This window comes from Oryctolagus cuniculus, chromosome 14, assembly GCF_051225735.1.
Source record: "Oryctolagus cuniculus isolate XC-2025 breed Fujian yellow rabbit chromosome 14, ASM5122573v1, whole genome shotgun sequence".
Lineage (NCBI taxonomy): Eukaryota > Metazoa > Chordata > Mammalia > Lagomorpha > Leporidae > Oryctolagus > Oryctolagus cuniculus.
The window spans coordinates 60,853,636-60,872,687 of record NC_142880.1 but is presented as its reverse complement, the minus strand read 5'-3'; the positions used below and the strand labels follow the sequence as shown (position 1 = coordinate 60,872,687).

At 39.6% G+C, this 19,052-nt stretch overlaps 1 protein-coding gene across 9 annotated transcripts in view; it reads left to right on the top strand.

Moving 5' to 3' along the window:
- The window catches only part of PRLR (prolactin receptor), a 183,485-nt gene extending 180,357 nt beyond the window's left edge, over positions 1-3,128 (top strand). For 8 of the 9 annotated variants that reach the window (XM_089312511.1, XM_089312518.1, XM_089312512.1 and 5 more), the window contains one exon: positions 1,128-3,128. In XM_089312511.1, coding sequence (XP_089168637.1) covers positions 1,128-2,123 — 996 coding nt within the window. In that variant the 3' untranslated portion in view covers positions 2,124-3,128. The remainder of the gene's footprint in view (positions 1-1,127) is intronic. The other variant, NM_001082231.1, reaches the window with a different exon arrangement.
- The last annotated feature ends 15,924 nt before the right edge of the window (positions 3,129-19,052 follow it).

The window sequence follows — 19,052 nt, the reverse complement described above, 5'->3', positions numbered from 1 at the left end:
CATCCTTCCCCAGCTGTCTCTGCTCATCAGCATGTGTTAACAGAAAAGATGTGTGGGGAGCAAGGGTGCTTACGATCAGACACAGAATGTCATAGGGCAAGGAGAGAAAGCCAAGAAAACATGAAAACACGTAGTAGTACTTGCTAGATTTACCAGGTCTGTACATAAGCACAGAGATAAACATTTTATGGAAATGATCAACTTAGAAAGGGGCAAGTATTTTGATTATTACAAAGTGGGGACCTACAATCAACCCCTCCATCCTGTACTGGTAATAGCTTCCACTAGAAGGTTCTTTCCATAAGGCTGTTGAAACAGAATATTCTATTGAAATTGTTGGAGCTTAGACAGGGTCAGTACAGTGGAGGCTGATATTTGCCAGGATCTATTTAGACTGACTGAAGAGAGAAATCCATTTAAATGTTTTGAATGAAAAGTGGGGTTGGGACATTTTAAATTTTCCTCTGTATTGAAATAAAAAGTTTCAACTAGACCTTCAGCTCAATGGTGAGATACACACACACACACACACACACACGCACACATATTTATGGATGTACATGGAATTACTTGTATGTAAAAGCACATGCCACTTGACTACTGCAGAGCCAACAGTGCAACAATAGGAAAAGTAAGTGCCAGAGAATTTGGCTTATCTGCATTCATTTTGGCAATGAATATCAGACCAGGGACTAGAGCCCAGGAGTTCAGGTTGCTGGTCAAGTGCTCTTCCACCACTATCCAGCCTAGCATTGACCTTTCATGAATGTCTTAGCTAACTAAAGTAACTACTGTCTACCTCACAATTCAACCTACTAGTCACAGAGATTTAATGATAAAATACATACTTTCTATCAAAAAATGTTTTAATATTCTTAATTGTATTACCTCTAATCCTCAAAAAGAACTCTCCCAAATGGGTAGAATTGTCCCCAATTTAAAAATGGAGAAGCTGAGATTCAGAAAGCAGTGTGTCCTAAGTGATAAACTCTGCAATAAATGATAAAACAGGCCAGGCACCAGTACCTGACCTGCGTCAGAGCCTGGCAAAGAAGAAGGAAAGTAGGAGAGATGGGAGGATAGAAGAGGGAAGCTAACAGGCAGCTCTCCTTGTGTCTGTTCAACAGAAGGGCAAGTCTGAGGAACTCCTGAGTGCCTTCGGATGTCAAGACTTCCCTCCCACTGCTGATTGTGAGGACTTGCTGGTAGAGTTTCTAGAAGTGGACGACAGTGAGGACCAGCAGCTGATGCCAGCCCACTCAAAAGAACACTCCGGTCCAGGCATGAAACCCACAGACCTTGATCCTGACAATGACTCTGGCCGGGGAAGCTGTGACAGCCCTTCCCTTTTGTCTGAAAAGTGTGAGGAGCCCCAGGCTAATCCGTCCACGTTCCATACCCCTGAGGTTATTGAGCAGCCAGAGAAGCCCAAAGCAAATGTCACCCACACTTGGGACCCCCAGACTATAAGCCTGGTAGGCAAAATGCCCTACCTGAGTGTCAATGGGTCCAAATCTTCAACATGGCCTTTACTGCAGCCCGGTCAGCACAACACAAATTCTCCTTACCACAACATTGCTGACATGTGTAAGCTGGCCACTTCACTGGACAAAATAGACAAAGATGCTTTACAATCCTCCAAAACCACTGAGGCTGCAGGGGAGGAAAAGGCAACCAAGCAGAGAGAAGTGGAGAGCTCTCATTCCAAGGCTGAGCAAGACACAGGATGGTTGCTGCCCAAAGAGAAACCCCCCTTTATCTCTCCAAAGCCGCTGGATTATGTGGAGATTCACAAGGTCAATAAAGATGGAGCACTATCATTGCTACTGAAACAGAAAGAGAATGGTGACCAGACTGGGAAGGCTGGGACCCCTGAAACCAGCAAGGAGTACGCTAAAGTGTCCAGGGTTATGGATAACAACATCCTGGTGTTAGTGCAAGATCCAGGAGCTCAAAACGTGGCTTTGTTTGAAGAGTCAACCAAGGAGGCTCCGCCATCACCTTCTCAGAACCAAGCTGAGAAAGACCTGTCCAGCTTCTCCACGGCCCCAAGCGACTGCAGACTCCAGCAGGGGGGGCTGGATTACCTGGATCCTGCATGTTTCATGCACTCCCTTCATTGATAGCTTGACTCATGGGATGATTGGTTCAAATGTGATTTCCTTTCAGGTAACACTACAGAGTCCAAGAAATATGGTCTACTAGTGTGTGCTCGAGAATGTGTTTAGAATGACGCTTACTCAAGCTCACGGTTTGCTCCTTTTCATGCTCAATTTTCAACCATTTGCCTTTTTCTTCAATAGCTGATTCCAGAACAAATCATTTCGTTTCCTAACTGTGATTTGTAGATTTCCTCTTTGCTATTCATTATACAATTATATGCTTGATGAAATAAAAGCACATTGCTTCATATTCTTGAGGGACAGTACCGATAGGTATCTCCTCTGAAAAAGGCTTTCGTGGTTTCGTTTGTGCCAAAAAGAAATGATATGGTCAAAATGCTTACCACAGGGAGATGACAGCTATGTGGAAAATGCCATGAAAACCACTTTTGAAAGCCAATTGCTTAATCTTTATACTACACTATCATTTTTATTACAATTACCCAAATGTAACACATTTAAGGAAAGAATGCATCCCAGAACACTTGACAGATCATTTACATAAGTTCTGGCACCTTACTGACACATTGCCCGTACGCAAGTAAAAGGAGGCCTCCAATTTTTCCTTAAGATACTTTTAATATGTTCAGGATACATTTCTCTCCCCTCCCTAAATTTTATTTCATTCCAAAGCCTCTGGAGAATATAGTTCAGGAAAGTGAAATTTTCTTACACAAGAGGCAAATGAATTTCATGTGACAAATTCTTTTAAAATGTTTTCCTGCCTCATTTCAGCAGGATAGATAATTTATTATATACCCTAATCTTTTCTTGGAGGAAAAAACATCCCAAAAGACTAACTTTAATTTAAAAGATAATCATAGCAGGATGCTAATAGAAATACTGCCTTATTGTACATAAAAATTCTACTTTATTACGAACCCCCAAGTGTAACAATGTATTTTTGAAGACTATTTTTCTATCACTTAGGTAAAATAAAAAAGACTATTTTCTATCTTCCCAGTACATCTGTTTACGTATTCAGTGGGCATAGTGTTTTCTGCTACGAGGTTGTAGTATTTACAGCACATAGTTGTATATGCAGTTTCTGTTTGTGGAGTAAAATGCCACACCATCCCTAAAGCCATGGGAAATATGAAGTGGGTGACAAAATTCAGTTTCCAACACATCATTGTGTAGATAATCTGATTCTGTTTACCTTCAGGATACTTCACACAACAACCAGGATCCCATTCCAGGAGTTACTCCTCCCTGTCACCCCATGAGGAAAGGGCTGGTCTGGGGTCTCAGATCTTCTGTGGGGTGAATCTTCATGACATTACCATGAAAAATAAGAGGGGTGACTTTTAACACTGTTTCAGAGAAAGAAGTTTGCTTTTGTTTTATTTCTCTGATAAATTTTGGAAAGCAAAAAATATTTTAAACAAAGCCAGCAGTTAGTATCTCTCTGGGGTAGATCAGTTTGCAAAATCTTGGCTGAGGTAGAAATGTGCTCACATGAGAAGAGTCCAAGTAAAAGTTCTAGGAAACCAGACATCTGTAGAGCGATAAGAACAGCTCCAAAGGTCAGGGTATAATAGTCAGACTCTCCAGGTCAGTTCCAAGGGCAGGCCTCTTGAGAGGGGTCCAAAGCTTGGATCTTCATTTAAAGGGAGCAATTTATCTACTGTACAAACTGCCTCCTTCTGTTTTTCATTTTGCCTATTGGCAAACCCACTGTCCATATCCATTCACTAACGGGGCATAAAGAACTTGACTCACCTCTGTGAGTAAAATATTCCACCTCAAAAAGCTCATAGTGACAGGAAATTGCCAAGTTCATTCAGTCTCCCAGATCCTCCATTCTCATGTGTCAGGACAAGCTGCATTGCCATGACCTGGGCATTGTTTGTAAATTCTGTTTGCGGAATCTCAGGCCCCAACCAGATCTTCAGAATCAGAATCTGCATTTTACTGAAATCTCCAGATGATTCAAGTGCACATTGAAGTTGGAGAAGCACTACTTTAATGACCATTTCCACTAAAGGTTACTTTAGTACATAGAAACAATCCTGGCTTGGAAAATTTAGCCAAATCAGTTTGACTTGCAGTGAACAACACTGTACATGAGGAGAAGGGAACAACAGCAAAACCTAGGAGGGATTTAAGAGTCACATCACAGAGAATCCTATGTGAGTTCTAGATAAGAGAATGGCCCATAAAATACACACAACTTCCTCGAGGGCCAGGGAATACAGCCCACCTTCAGGAACACTGAGCAAAAAGACAGTGATGTTCAAAGCCAACATACACCTAATCTTTCTTAGCATAGTCCATCCTTCATTGATCAATTGATTGATTGATAGGTAGATATCACCTTCAAAAACTTATAAACAATCCACTTCTGACAAACAATTTTGCAGACATGAAAATATGCTATGCCTGGCTGGCGCCACGGCTCAATAGACTAATCCTCCGCCTTGTGGCGCCAGCACACCAGGTTCTAGTCCCAGTCAGGGCGCTGGATTCTGTCCCGGTTGCCCCTCTTCCAGGACAGCTCTCTGCTGTGGCCAGGGAGTGCAGTGGAGGATGGCCCAAGTGCTTGGGCCCTGCACCCCATGGGAGACCAGGAGAAGCACCTGGCTCCTGCTTTCGGATCAGTGCGGTGCGCCGGCAGCAGCGCGCCATTCATGGCGGCCATTGGAGGGTGAACCAACGGCAAAGGAAAACCTTTCCCTCTGTCTCTCTCTCTCACTGTCCACTCTGCCTGTCAAAAAAAGAAAAGAAAAAGAAAATATGCTATGCCTAAAATCTTGAGCTAAATTCTTAAAACACCAATTTGTTACTCACTAAGAAAAACCAAGACTATAATTCCACGGTCAGTTAAAACTCTTTATTTGAACTAGGTTTTTTTTTTTTTTTTTTTAATGGTCCTACATATTTTCCACTAAAGAGACAGTTGCTTGAATGAAAGAATGTATGCTAGAGATCAAGAAATCTGGGTTCTAGTTCTAGCTGTTTTTCCTTGGATCCATTCTCTTCTCTGAGTCTCAGCTTCCTCTGAAGATGCTGGACAAAATAATCTCTAAGTTCATTTTAAATTCTGACTCCTTGTTTCCATGACTCACTGAATATTTTCCTACAGAAATAATTAAAACCAATGCCTTGTGTCTTAATTCTGGTATCAAATAATTGCTCTTCCTCATGCAAATGGGAAGCAATCTTCAGTAATGTGCTTGCCTCACTTCACTTTTTAAATCCTCAGTTCTAATTGGTCTTAATATATTGCCCATAGCTTTTATCAGTTGTCTAGGTGCAAAAACTTATTCTAAGATGATGTGCATGTTCATTCATAGAGAAAAGAGGCATACTGAACGAAACACTAATCCTTAGAAAAAAATGATCTTTTGCTGAATTAAGCCATATTCATTCCTTTCTGAGTCTAACTGCTCCAAATGTCTCCTCTTCTATCTGGATGTTGATTTTTCCCCCCTCATCACACATTATGAACAAATATTGTACATTTGGCTTATAGAGGTTGTTCTCTGAATTTAAAAAGCAAATTGTATTTTTATTTAATAAAAATACCGAAATAGCCAAGTTACATAGCACATGTGAACTGGATAATAATCGAGGTGTGATTTATGGAGGTTTATGACTCAAACAACAAAGTGTTCTCTGATCAGTTTTAACAAAGCACTTAATAGGCAGACAGGTTATTATCAGCTATGCCACTGACACTTAGTAGACTTTGCATTCTTTGAAGTGCCTAAGACCAATCCTGGTAGTTAATTATGTACTAAAGACTCTAGTTTTTAACTGCTTTCTTCTGAAAGGGTTGACCCCTTGCTGCCTACACAAGATCAAAGTAGTTTGACTCTTGGTCCTATGGTGACCCAACTGAACTGAAGAATCCTGTGTGTTAATGAGCAACTAGAGGGCCCTGAGTTCTGGTGAGCAGTTCAGTTTTGGGAAAAAAAAAATCCAGTTCTTTCTTTCTTGAACTGCCCATCCCCTCCTCCAACCCTCTGCTGTCCATCACTTGCGGAAAAACTTGGTCCTACTTTAGCAACTTCCCTGTCTCCTTAGTGAAGAAACAGATTTGTACACATATTACAAAGTGCCTTCCTTTGATTTTTAAAAAAAAAATTTCAATGTTTTGTAAAAAAAAAAGTATATTTATTAGAATAGAATTTCCCTTTTATGTAACTGAAAGGAGAACCAAGGAGAGGTGGGGGCCAGAAAGAAAATGACAGAATAGTCCAAGGACCAGCTAGCTGGGGTTGTTCATTGGGTTTTTATATATTGTTTAATTGTAATACCACCAAGTTGATGGGAATATAGTGTAATTTACTTCTCCTCATAAGAAATTTGGTCTGGCTATGATTTGGGCATAAACCTGCCACCTTATAATTCTACAGTCTTCACTTTGAAATCTAGCGATACCCTTTTGAATGCCAATGAACTGCCAGGGCTTGAAAAGCACAATGCACACACATTGGAACTTTGCACAGAGACTGGAAAATATTAATGACTTCTAATTACCTTTTCAACTGTTGTCAACATAGATTTTTCATTGATGAAAGCCTCACATGTACTTCACTGAACAAATTTACTTTTCTGATTCAAGCATGATAGTGTCATCAATAAAATATCATGTGCAGGTCTAAATCAAATCTCTACCACTAAACAGGCTATTGTTAACTTGAATGAGTCCTTAAAACTCTGACAACAAGTTTCCTCACCTGTTAAAAAAGTGAGTTGACCAAAAATGTTCCTAAGGCCTCTTCCAGTTCTGTCTTTAATTATCGTGATCATAAATAAAATCCAGGCTTTCAGGTCAAGGCCCATATACAGTGCAAGCAAGTGTTGCTTACATAGCCTTGACCTAAGCAGTGAACTCATGAAACAGCATGTCTGTAACAATATTTGTGAGAAAAACAAAGACATGTCCCTCCAAGTCAAACTGATTTAACTCTTCTTGCCTAGCCTTAGATGCTCAGAAGCTTTTACTTCTTCTCTTCAGGGTCTATTATTTTTCCTAACGTTCAGTAGCAAATAGAGCATCTGCAAGAAATGAAATTATTCAAAAACAATGATTTTGACCCTGCAAAGAATGAATAAAATGTTAAACCAGCAGCACATACATCCAAGCCCAAGTTGAGGGTCCCAAATACACCCCATTTAGAGATTTGCATCTTGGAGATTAGAGCCTTCTTTCATTAAGTATTAAACTAATTCTAAGGTTGTTGATAAATCCAAGCTATGCTAATGAGTAGATACTGGAGATCTTAAGAGAAACTTCAAAAATGCAGAATGATTACCACAAAGCTCGTGATTTAATCAGAAATCTCTTTACAATTACAACCTGGACTTATTCCATGATTAGCAGAGTTGGGCTTATCCCATGATTTGCAGTATATATCATCTGAAAATCAAATGTTTCTCTCCTCAGGCTTTCACTTTTCAGGATGGTGATTTTTGTTCTGGGTCCCTCACAGTATCAATATTTATGAAAGGAGAAAAATAGAAAATAGAATGTTTTCAGGGGTTTTGACCAACTCAAGATCACACAAAACAACAAGTAGCACACTAAGCACATATTTTGCTAGACATGGCAAAATCTACAATCTATTCGGTGTTCTGAGTTTATGGTGAGAAGCTGTATACATCATTCATAGCACTCTATGCCAACTTCCATCTTGTGCATAATCAGTTCTGTGATTTATGCTCTACTTTCAATTTGGAAAGCACTGAGGCTCCTAATGCAGACAAACATATTCTGCTTAATTGGTTGTTGTCAGTGAACAGGACTCTCAGATAGTCTATTAATTAACATTTTACCTGCTGCTGATTGAAATCATAAAACTAATACCTTTGACAAGTGAAGTAGCCATTTAAAAAATAACTTTTAATAGTTCTAGCCAAATTAAGCTTCAATTGGATAAACCTCAAAATGAAGTCTTAATTTTTGTGTGCACATTTTTAAATCCTGGGGCAGGGGGAGGATTTCAATTTCATCATGTTATCTAAAATCAAAAAAGTGTATGGAAAAGATACTTCTGAAAAATAATTTGTATTATAAAATTCCTGAAAACAATGTTTTTGAATTTTGAAAGTAACTACCTCCCCTTATGTCCTAACATCCTTCCTTCAAAGCTGCTCATAGTTTAGAAACAAAAAAGACTCAAGCTTTAACTTTTTTTGGCAGCATATCTGATGTATTCGCCATGTGATATTCCTGACTTCAAAGTAACCATTATATTATTTTATATTATAGTGGCTTTATGCGGTTCAAAAACAACACATACCACATTGAAATATATAATCCTCATGTTGAGAAGCTCACCATGTAATACCAATGAAAACTATTATTTAATTACTTAGAATCTATCCACATATAGTCTCTATATGATTGTGTCTATGTCTGTAAAACGAAATTGAAGAAGTATGTTATCATGTGTTTCTGTGAAAATGGTGAATGTACAAGTTTCTTTTCTTAGTCTTTGTCCAGATGTAGTGTTATATTCCCGTGTACAGCTGATCTGGGGTGTCAGATGTTTAATAATCTCCAGCAATTGTCTAAGCCAACCCCCTCAGCTTTGCTCCAAGTGGTCAGAAATGCTTCAGAGTATTATTTGCATCATGAGGCTTGTTTTTGTGCTTCACCATTCATTTTGAACAATGTAAAATCTCATGTGGAAACCAAAGTAATCTAGAACCAGCCTCCTGAGTGATTGTGTCTTCTGTAAAGCCATATTGCAGTGAAGATGGTGTAGCAGCATCAGCTTCCATGTTTTCACAGCTACCACTACCTCTGCTTTTCCTCTGTTTCTAGCAAATGCCAAGCAAAATTCTTCTACACTAAGTAGGAAATTAGAAGTGCTTGTCAGAAGAAGTCACTGGGGCTGTTATTTGTTAGAAGTTCTAACTCACCACTTAGAAGGTTTGTGCTAGGTTTTCTGAGTAGCCATTTTTATATATTTACATTTTATAACACCTAGCTGACAAATAAATTTAGAAAGGACTTACAGGAAGTCATCAGGTGAAAAACCAACACCACCAGTGAATATAGATGTATTCTTAATGATAAGTCACATCAAGATGGTTGTCCAAAGCCATGATAATAAATATCATTATTGAAAATACCCAGATCAGTGCCTGCACAAGCAGAATTTATTTGTCTTGCCTACCTTTGCTCTGTTTGTTTTTTAATGGAGATGAACAGAATAACAAGAGTATGACTGAAGCAATTTCCTTGCATACTTTTTGCCACTAAAATGTTTACAATTTGATTCTTCTAATACTCCTAGAAATAAATCTCTTCCTAATGTGATTATTTTTTAGCTGTCAAATATACTAGGCTATGGGAAAAGTCAGCTAGGAATAATCTGGTTTTGATTTTAAAAATTCATTTCTATATGTAGTTATTATAATGCCCATTTTTTTCCTTGCTAGCCTTACGGAATGATCTGATTTGTTACAGTGCATTTTCATTCTGTAAATCTTTGGTTACTGCACTTTGTGCTTTCAATTTGCCATGGGTTGATTCATTTGTCTCCTTCCATTTTGAGGGAACAACATGAATAGGTAAAATAGTATGGGAGACAATGTTCACTGCTATTATTATAACATCTTCATTCTTACTGCATGCCAAAGATAATGCTTGCCAAACAAAATCTTAGGCATCCCAATATAATACGGCTATTATAATTCTGTTCATGTCATTATTGAAAATACCCAGCTCAGCACTTGGCTCAATAAATGTTTATTTCCCTTGCCTACCCTTCCTTCATATTTTTATTTTGTTTGAAATGTAAATGAGCAGAATAATGTGTGTGGCTGAAGCAATTTTCTTGAAGGTTTTTTTGCTTCTAAAAAATTGATAATCAGGAAATTCTTTATATAAGTTGGGTCAAAATGGTTTTCCCCTTTATCCTCACCCTTCTGTATGATCACAAGACAAAATATCTTTCCTTTACCTCATGCCTTTCATCTAAGAGGCTGCTAAATATAAAGTGAGATGGAAATAGGAGCATGGGGAGCAAATAAGAGAGGCTCACTTAAATGTTGTGAAATACAAGAAGGACCAACCCAGTTTTTAGAAGTGGAATCTCTGAACAGTATGATTCATCCATATTATTAACAACATCTTTTCTGACAAAATCCATCAGAGGAACTGGGAATGAATAACCTTTTCCTTTTATTATATAGAGATCTAGAAACCATTCTTGTGCTGAGCAATGAGAATTATCTAATTATATTATCTAATGCCATGTCCTACAGAAGAATGAGAAATTTCTTTTTCAAATGAGTCTCATGCTTTAAAATTTGGCTTCAAAGAAACCCAGACCCTCCCATGCTTCTATTGGAGCCATCCACCCTTAATTCTTGGGCCTACTTGTATTTTTAAGCTGCAAAATTTGGAGTGTCAGTCACCACAGGATGGATACAATTCATGACAAGCTGGAGAAATCATATGTAGCTGATTTGCCAAAAGTATTGCATGTGATTTCCTGAAAGAAAACAGAAATTACATATTGCCACCCCTTGCCAGAATCCTATCTGAAACTTTAACTCAGACTCCCTACAATCTGCTAATCAACTTTATGTATTCTCAATGCCCTCTACTTTTTAGGGACTATGAAACAGAACTTCCATATAATAGAATCCTTGAAATCTTTGGGTGAGAGAGGAGGGTGGGAGTAGGAAGGAGTATAAACAATAGGGTTACTGAAAAGTCCCCCCTCCCCAAAGACCTTCCTGGCCAGGATGTGAAAAGAGCAATTCTTGCTGGCTTGACCTGTGAAAGCCCCTCCAAACCATGCAGATGAACTGGAACCTGTTTTTGATATCACAAAATGTATTCCATCCTGGCAGTCCTGACACCTAAGGAATTCTTCCCTCTATAGTCTCCTCCACCCATCCCACAGTACCTCAACTCTGCTGCCCATCCACACACTAGGCATTTTTCTCTAGTTATGAGTAGATTCACAATAAAACATTTGCATACAAATTGACTCGAAGCACAGATATTTTTACGAATGCGATAAAATATTTTTTTAAGAAAAGGCTAGAGAATGTCAGTCAAATAAAACATCATGTGGATGTTGGTTGGCAAACACTGGTATAAGAAATGGGAGCTCAGGAACTTTTATTACTGTATTTATAAATGTGTTTGAAAGAATTTGTTAATGCCACAGGTTTGTTTATAAGATGATACATTTGTTCCTTTTAAAGTATTAAATTACAAGAAGAGCTTAAATGACATTTGCCAGTAATTGTACTTGATGTGATCAATATTGATATTACTGCTAAACTCTGTAACTTTATGATGCATTTTTCAATCCTTTTTCAGAGCAAATGCTTTTGCAATGGTAGCAATGCTTAGTTTAAATTGACTTAATAAATTATTTCCTGAGCAACGGATTCTGGAGGATCTTTTTATATTTATATTTATATATATATATGTATATAGAATTTGTGTCATGAAAAATGTAAATTATATTATTCCTTTGCTTCAGCAAACCTTGTTATTACACATAATTTAAAAGAAGGGAAAATAGGACATTCATAGCCTTCCTGGAAATAAAACATGCAGACACATGCTAAAATATTCATCTTAGGACACTCATCCATGACATTTTCTTCAGGCGCAAGTTTTTGTGCTCATCTTTCAACACCTTCTGATTTTATTTTCCTACTAAATCTAAATCAAAACTGAATCTTGCTTCCAATTCAGTGAAATATTACATCGCCTCTCTCTACAGCCCTCATGTTTTGTCAGTCTTTTTCCATTTGACAGACTCGAGCCTTGAAGATACAAACATGCTTGCAAACACCCAGAAGTGTTATGGATCTTCTCCCGGCCACAACCAAGAACAATCAAAAGGAAAGTTTTCAGACCTGAGATCTAATTAAACTTTTCCAAAGGCAGTTGAAGCTACAAATCTCAGGGCCAAAGAGTCTTCGTTTCTTTTGTTTGCTTGTCCAAGCTAGAATTATCCATGTTTTCACTTAAACTCCAGCTGTAGCTTAGTCAATCGCTTATGATCTTTCATTTATCACATAAAACATTTCATAAGCATCTAAAAATTACTTAGGAAAACATAAGAAGGCCCATTTACCAACTTCCAAATTTCATCAATGTTAATATTTTCCTTTATCTGTTCCATACCTTTTTGTTTAGCAAGGAAACATTACAAATAAAGTAATTTACATCCCTCAATAACCAAATTTTCCACCATTTCCTTCGGTGAAAATCACAATCCTGCAGTAAGATCTGTCCTTTCTTATTTTCAAAATGCGGTTACTTCATATCTATGACTCCATCAATACTTGAGGCAAGGGTATCTGCGTACTTATGAATTTCACATAAACAAAAGCATATACCATTCTGTACCTTGAGTTTTTTCTTTTAGCACTGTTTTTCATAGAGAGATTTCCAGATTGTTATTTCTGCCTGCTGTATGCAGTTGAACACATATATACAATTTATTGATTAATATTACTGTTCTAAGTGACTGCAATGAGCATTTCCTATGCCAGTCTTAGACTGAATATGTACAAAAGTTTATCTAGAATATGCACCTAGAGGTAGAATTGTTGGGTCATATAAAATGCAGAAGTTTACATTTTCTAGATATTGACAAATTGCTCTTTCTCCTAGGTAGTTGTACCAATGTATTCCCTTGCATCAATAGTGATTGTCTCCAGTGTTATCCTTACTTAGTTTTGTCAGATGTTTTATGTGTATATAGATGTAAATATTCAACTCTAATGAATTATCACTTCACTGTTGAACATGATCCCCTTTATGCTTAATGATTCTCTTTGTCTTAATACCTGTCTTATCTGATACTAGTGCTATTAACAGCTTTCTTTTTTTTTTTAAGATTTTTATTTATTTATTTGAAAGGTAGAGTTACAGTGAGATGGAGAGACAGAGAGAAAGGTCTTCCTTCCGTTGGTTCACTCCCCAAATGGCTGCAATGGCCGGAGCTGCACCGATCCAAAGCCAGAAACCAAGAGCTTCTTCCTGGTCTCCCATGCGGGGGGAGGGACCCAAGGACTTGGGCCATCTTCTACTGCTTTCCCAGGCCACAGCAGAAAGCTGGATTGGAAGAAGAGCAGCTGGGACTAGAACCTGTGCCCATATGGGATACTGGCACCGCAGGTGGAGGATTAACCCGCTGCACCACAGTGTCAGCCCCTATTAACAGCTTTATTTTGGGGAGCAATTCTCCCATAAGTCTCTTTCGATTCACTCACTTTCCTTTTTTTTTTTTTTTTTTTAAGATTTATTTATTTGAGAGGCAAAGTTACTGAGAGAGAAGTCTTGCATCTGCTTGTTCACTCCCCAAATGACTGCAACAGCCAGAGCTGAGCCTATCCGCAGCCAGGAGCCTTTAGCTTCTTCTGGGTCTCCCATGTGGGTGCAGAGACCCAAGCACTTGGGCCATCTTCCACTGCCTTCCCAGGCCACCAGCAGAGGACTGGATTGGAAGAGGAGCAGCTGGGACATGAACTGGCACCCATATGGGTTGCAGGCATTGCAGGCAGAGGCTTAACCTATGCCACAGCACCATCCCCCTTCATTCACTTTCGATGATCTATATCATTATGGTTTAGGTGTGTCTTTCATAAACAGCACACAGATAGGTTTTATTTTCTCTTCCTAGTTAGGAATTTTTCCTTCAGATAACTAGATCTCTTTATTTCTCATCTAATGCACTCCTCTTCATTTTTCTTTTGCAATCTGAATTGTTTAAATCCTCTAGTTTTGTAAGAATCCTATAGGAGCTGGGGCCAGTGCTGTGGCACAATGGGTAAATGCGCTGCCCTGAAGCGCTGGCATCCCACATGGACACCACTTCCAGTCCCGGCTGTTCCTCTTCCCATCCAGCTCTCTGCTGTGGCCTGGGAAAGCAGTAGAGGATGGCCCAAGTCCTTGGGCCCCTGCACCCACATGGGAGACACGGAGGAAGCTCCTGGCTCCTCGCTTCGGATAGGCACAGCTCTGGCCATTGCGGCCAATTGGGGAGTGAACCATCAGATGGAAGACCTCTCTCTCTCTGCCTTTCCTCTCTCTGCGTGTAATTCTGACTTTTCAAATAAATAAATAATTTTTTTAAAAAAAGAATCCTATAGGAGCAAATATAATTAAAGATCTTTGTCAGATAATTCCCTGTACCTGAGAGACTTCAATTTGGGGGCAACTCTTCACCTATACAAGAGCAACTCCAGTTATAGCCAAATGCTGAGGATTCCTGTGCTTCTGTGATTGGAAGAAATGAATGTGCCTTCGTTGTGACATTCAAGGAAATGAGAAATTGGAGGGCTTTTTTTTTTTTTTTGACAGGCAGAGTGGACAGTGAGAGAGAGAGAGAGAGAGAGAGAGAAAGGTCTTCCTTTGCCGTTGGTTCATCCTCCAATGGCCGCCACGGCCGGCGCGCTGTGGCCCGTGCACCGCGCTGATCCAAAGGCAGGAGCCAAGTACTTATCCTGGTCTCCCATGGGGTGCAGGGCCCAAACACTTGGGTCATCCTCCACTGCACTCCCTGGCCACAGCAAAGAGCTGGCCTGGAAGAGGGGCAACCGGGACAGAATCCAGTGCCCCCACTGGGACTAGAACCCGGTATGCTGGCGCCGCAAGGCGGAGGATTAGCCTAGTGAGCCGCGGTGCCGGCCGAGAAATTGGAGTTTTTGGACTAGCCACCAAAAGTTTTCTGGCATGCCCTCTGCCAAAAAGAGATCGATCTGAGTGTTAACTATCCTCCTTTGAAATACAAAACTTCCCCAATAAAACTGTCCATCCGTCATTGCACCACATCGATCATTGAACAATGTTTATTAAACAATTTGTGACTGGTAATGTGACACCAACGGCATGCTTTCTGGCCTCATAGGAATTGCAGGCTAATGGAAAGACTGAGGTGACTAACATGACCCAGGTATCTTTGGAATGTGACTTTGAAAACATTGTAGTAAGGGGTAGGCATTTGGCACAGCAGTGATACTGCCTGGATGCCCACATCCATATTGGAGTGCCTGCGTTAGAGTCCTAGCTACTCTGTTTCTGTAGCTTCCTGCTAATGCACACCCAGGCAGGCAGCAAGTGATGATCCAAGTACCTAAGGCTCTGCTATCCCCATGAGAAAACTGTATTGAGTTCCAGGCTCCTGGCTTCACGCTGGCCCAGCTGTGGCTGTTGGAGGCATTTAGGGAGCATGTCAATAGATAGAAGATTCTCTCTCTCTCTCTCTCTCTCTCTCTAATAAACAATAATAAGATGGATAAAAGTTTAAGAAGAGTAAGTTCAACAGTACCAATGAGACTTGTTCAAAGAGTCCTAGTAAACAAAAGAACTGTGAAAACATTTTTTCAAGACAATTATATTGCATGAAACTCAAAGGGTTACTGTATCTGAACCACATCTCTGTTTAGTTATTCTCTTATATACCTGCCGGTCTCTGTCTAAACACCCACCATACTCCTTTTTTTTAATCACCATTAGCTGTGAAATAGAAACCTGTAATAAATTCAGATAACTTTTGTTTTATCAGAAATCCTTCCAAAAAATTATTTCCCTTTCCTTCAATTCTACAACTCCTACATGAGTTGGGAAGGAGAAAGGATCACTGTGAAAAAGCTATTATTTACCTTCAATAACTCTTGTGGATCCTGCTTGATTATGACAGAGACCTGGGGACAAAGAGCAAAGCTCAGTTACACTCACAACCTAACTGGTAAATCCCTGGGGAACTTGTGTGCATGAGTCTTCCCTGACAATTATTAACATGATGACAAAATTTCTGTGTTTCCCCAGCTGCCAAATATTTACTCCAGGGAGAAATCCCAGTATTTCACGACCAGATCAAATACATTCTGTACCTTCAGGGTTAGCCATTGTCTGAAAAATAGAAAACTCGGAGGATGGCAAAACACTAATGCTATGGCTCTCATATTTAAAATTTGTGTATACTGGGGTATCTCATCTTTTCTGTTCTTAAATGAAAAAAAATTATACTTCAGGTTTTCAAAACAAGAGAAGAGAGAGACTTGGAGTGGATATCTCTTAAAGTCTCATAACTCAGAAACAAAATCTGTTTAGTGGGATTTTACCTGTGAACAGAGGGCAAGATCCTGGCTTGATATTACAAGTGACAACTAGGCTAAGGGTAAAATCTGTAGTAAATCTAAGATTCCTCCTCATCCCAGTCTTAAGATTCATTGAATGCCATGGAATTCTACAGAGGTCAAAAGAAAGAACATCTTGGAGAACAGTTCTGTGCAATGCTATTTGGACCACAAATTGATGTCATCTTACTGGGGTGCATTTAAAATAGATGTGCATTTTAACCTAGGAATCCTTCTTCAAGGAGCTTATGCAAAGAGAAAAATGGTTAAGTACACAGAATTCTATGCTCTAAGATACTGAGGAAAATCTAGCTGTTAATCAATAGGGAGAGATTAAGCAAAATATATGGTGTCTTCCATTTCAGCTCCAATACAGGAAGAGCATGGGATTTGTCACTGCCATTTTTGCAATAGGAGGCCGGTGCTGTGGCGCATTGGGTTACAGAAAAGTCACTAATTTTCAGTTTTTTCAATTTCCCCAGGTTTTTTAAAGATTTGTGCATTTATTTGAAAGGCAAATCAACAGAAAGAGATAAAGAGGCAGAGAGAAATCTTCAATCTGCAGTATCCCATATTGGAGACTGGTTTGAGTCTCAGCTGCTCTGCTACCAATACACATGAGAAACCCATACTGAGTTCACCCTGGCCCAGCTGGGAAATCCTGGGGAAGCAGTAGAAGATTGCCAAAGTACTTGGGCCCTGCCACCTTTGTGGCAGACCAGGTTGGCGATCTTGGCTCCTGGCTTTGGCCAGGCCCAGCCCTGGCTGTTGTGACCATTTGGTGAGTGAACCAGAGGATAAAAGAGTTTCCCTCTCCCTCTCCCTCTCCCTCTCCCTCTCTCTCCCTCTCCCTCTCCCTCTCCCTCTCCCTCTTCCTCTCCTTCTCTCTCTCTCACCCTTCCTCCTCTTCTCCATCACTCTGCCTTTTAAATAATCAATAAATATTTTAAATAATTTATTTTTAAATAAATTAATGTATTTTTTAAATAAACAAGAGGAAGCTGAAGAGACTGAAAATCAATGACTTCTTGAACCCACCAGAGAAGCGAAGTTCCAGAGTGAATTGTGATCCTGAAATCTAGAGACAGGTGAATGCTGAGAGTCACAGCCACGGCCCGCTAAGGAGCAGAAGTCACTGGAGCTGTGACCAGTAGGAATACTGAAGCACTGATTCTGACAAATTGCTACTGGCTGAGTGCAGACCAGAATGAGTATGAGAAACTCTCTGGTTGTCACAGCCTTAGGAAGACCCCTAAGCTTTTATGAACTTTCCCTGAAAGAACATGACCAGGTTGTCATTGTGAAGACCCCCTCATTGCTCGAGTAGGGGCAGGTGAAGAATTATATATCAGAGTCTTCCTTCATCAAAGATCCATTCTCCAGGGGCAGTGACTTTTCCAGAGCCCTATCTCAACTGGGGAAAGGGCATTCTCACTCCAGATCCCTCTAGCCTTCTATCTCATCTAAGGTAGAGAAAAGATTTAAACACACACACACATTGTCAACAGAGAAAAGAACTTCAAGGATGTCGAGCCAGGAAAGGGAATAGCAGGCCGGGGTTTTATTTTTAAGTTATGCTCTCAGAGAAATACCTGTGAAGGTCACAGTCCAGAGATACAGACTCACTAAAAAGCTGAGATCTACTCATAAGAGTTCAGCTCTATAGTTAACTGTAGAATACAGATGAAAAGAGCTGTCAGATCCTGGCTCTATCTAAGCAGAGTTCTTAGGGAAGCTCAAGGACAATAAGTGATAAACCACAAAGACACTAGAGGAATTTGAATCCTCTGGAACCTACAGCTACAGCAAACACAGAAAATGCAGACCAACTCCTAGCCAGGTTAACATAAACCCTCACATTAAAGGCCAATTTGACTCAGATCCTATTCCCAGTCATCTATTCAGTTTTCATCCAAAAATTATAGAAGATGCTAAAATTATAGGGAAAAAACATGATCTGAAGAGACAAAGCAAGCACTGGAACAGTATCAGGTATGATGTGAATGTTGCAATTATCAGACAATTTTAAATAACTGATTGATATGTTAAGCACTCTAACAGAAGAAGTAGACATTGTTTAATACCACAGGAGCAATATAAGAAGAGAAACAGAGATGCTATGAAAGGATTATAGGTGTTAAAAATAGAAAACACTACAATGGAAATGAAGAAAGTTTTTAATAGGCTCATCAGAAGATTGGTTTCAACTGAGGAAGCCATCAGTGAGATTGAAGATGTGTCAATAGAAACTTTCCAAAGTGAAATGCAATGAGAAACAAACAGGAGGACCGCCATAAACTATGGGAAAACTTCAAAAGGTATTATACATCAGTAATTGAAATGCCAGAAGGGTTGTACGTTTGGCATATCAATTAACACTCCACTTGCGACACCCATGCCCCAGATCAGAGTACCTAGATTCCAGTCATGGTTGCATTTCCAATTCCAACTTCCTGCTAATGCATACCCTGAGATGCAGCAGTAATGGCTCAAACACCTGGGTTCCTCTCACCGGTGCAGGAGACCCATATTGAGTTTCCAGCTCCCAGCTTCCACCTGCCAGTACCAGCTGTGGTGAGCATTAGAGGAGTTTCAAGCATCTGCAAGATCTCTCTGTCACTGTCTTCATCAGTCTGCCTTTCAAATAAATTTAAAGTGAAAAAGACATATTAGAAAAAGAGTAGATCAGAAGAAATATTTGAAATAATAGCTGATTTGTTCTGAATGTTTGTGTACACCCAACATTCATATGTTAAATCCTAATCCCCAAGGTGATGGTGTTAGCTGGCAGGGGTCTTTGAGAGATAAATA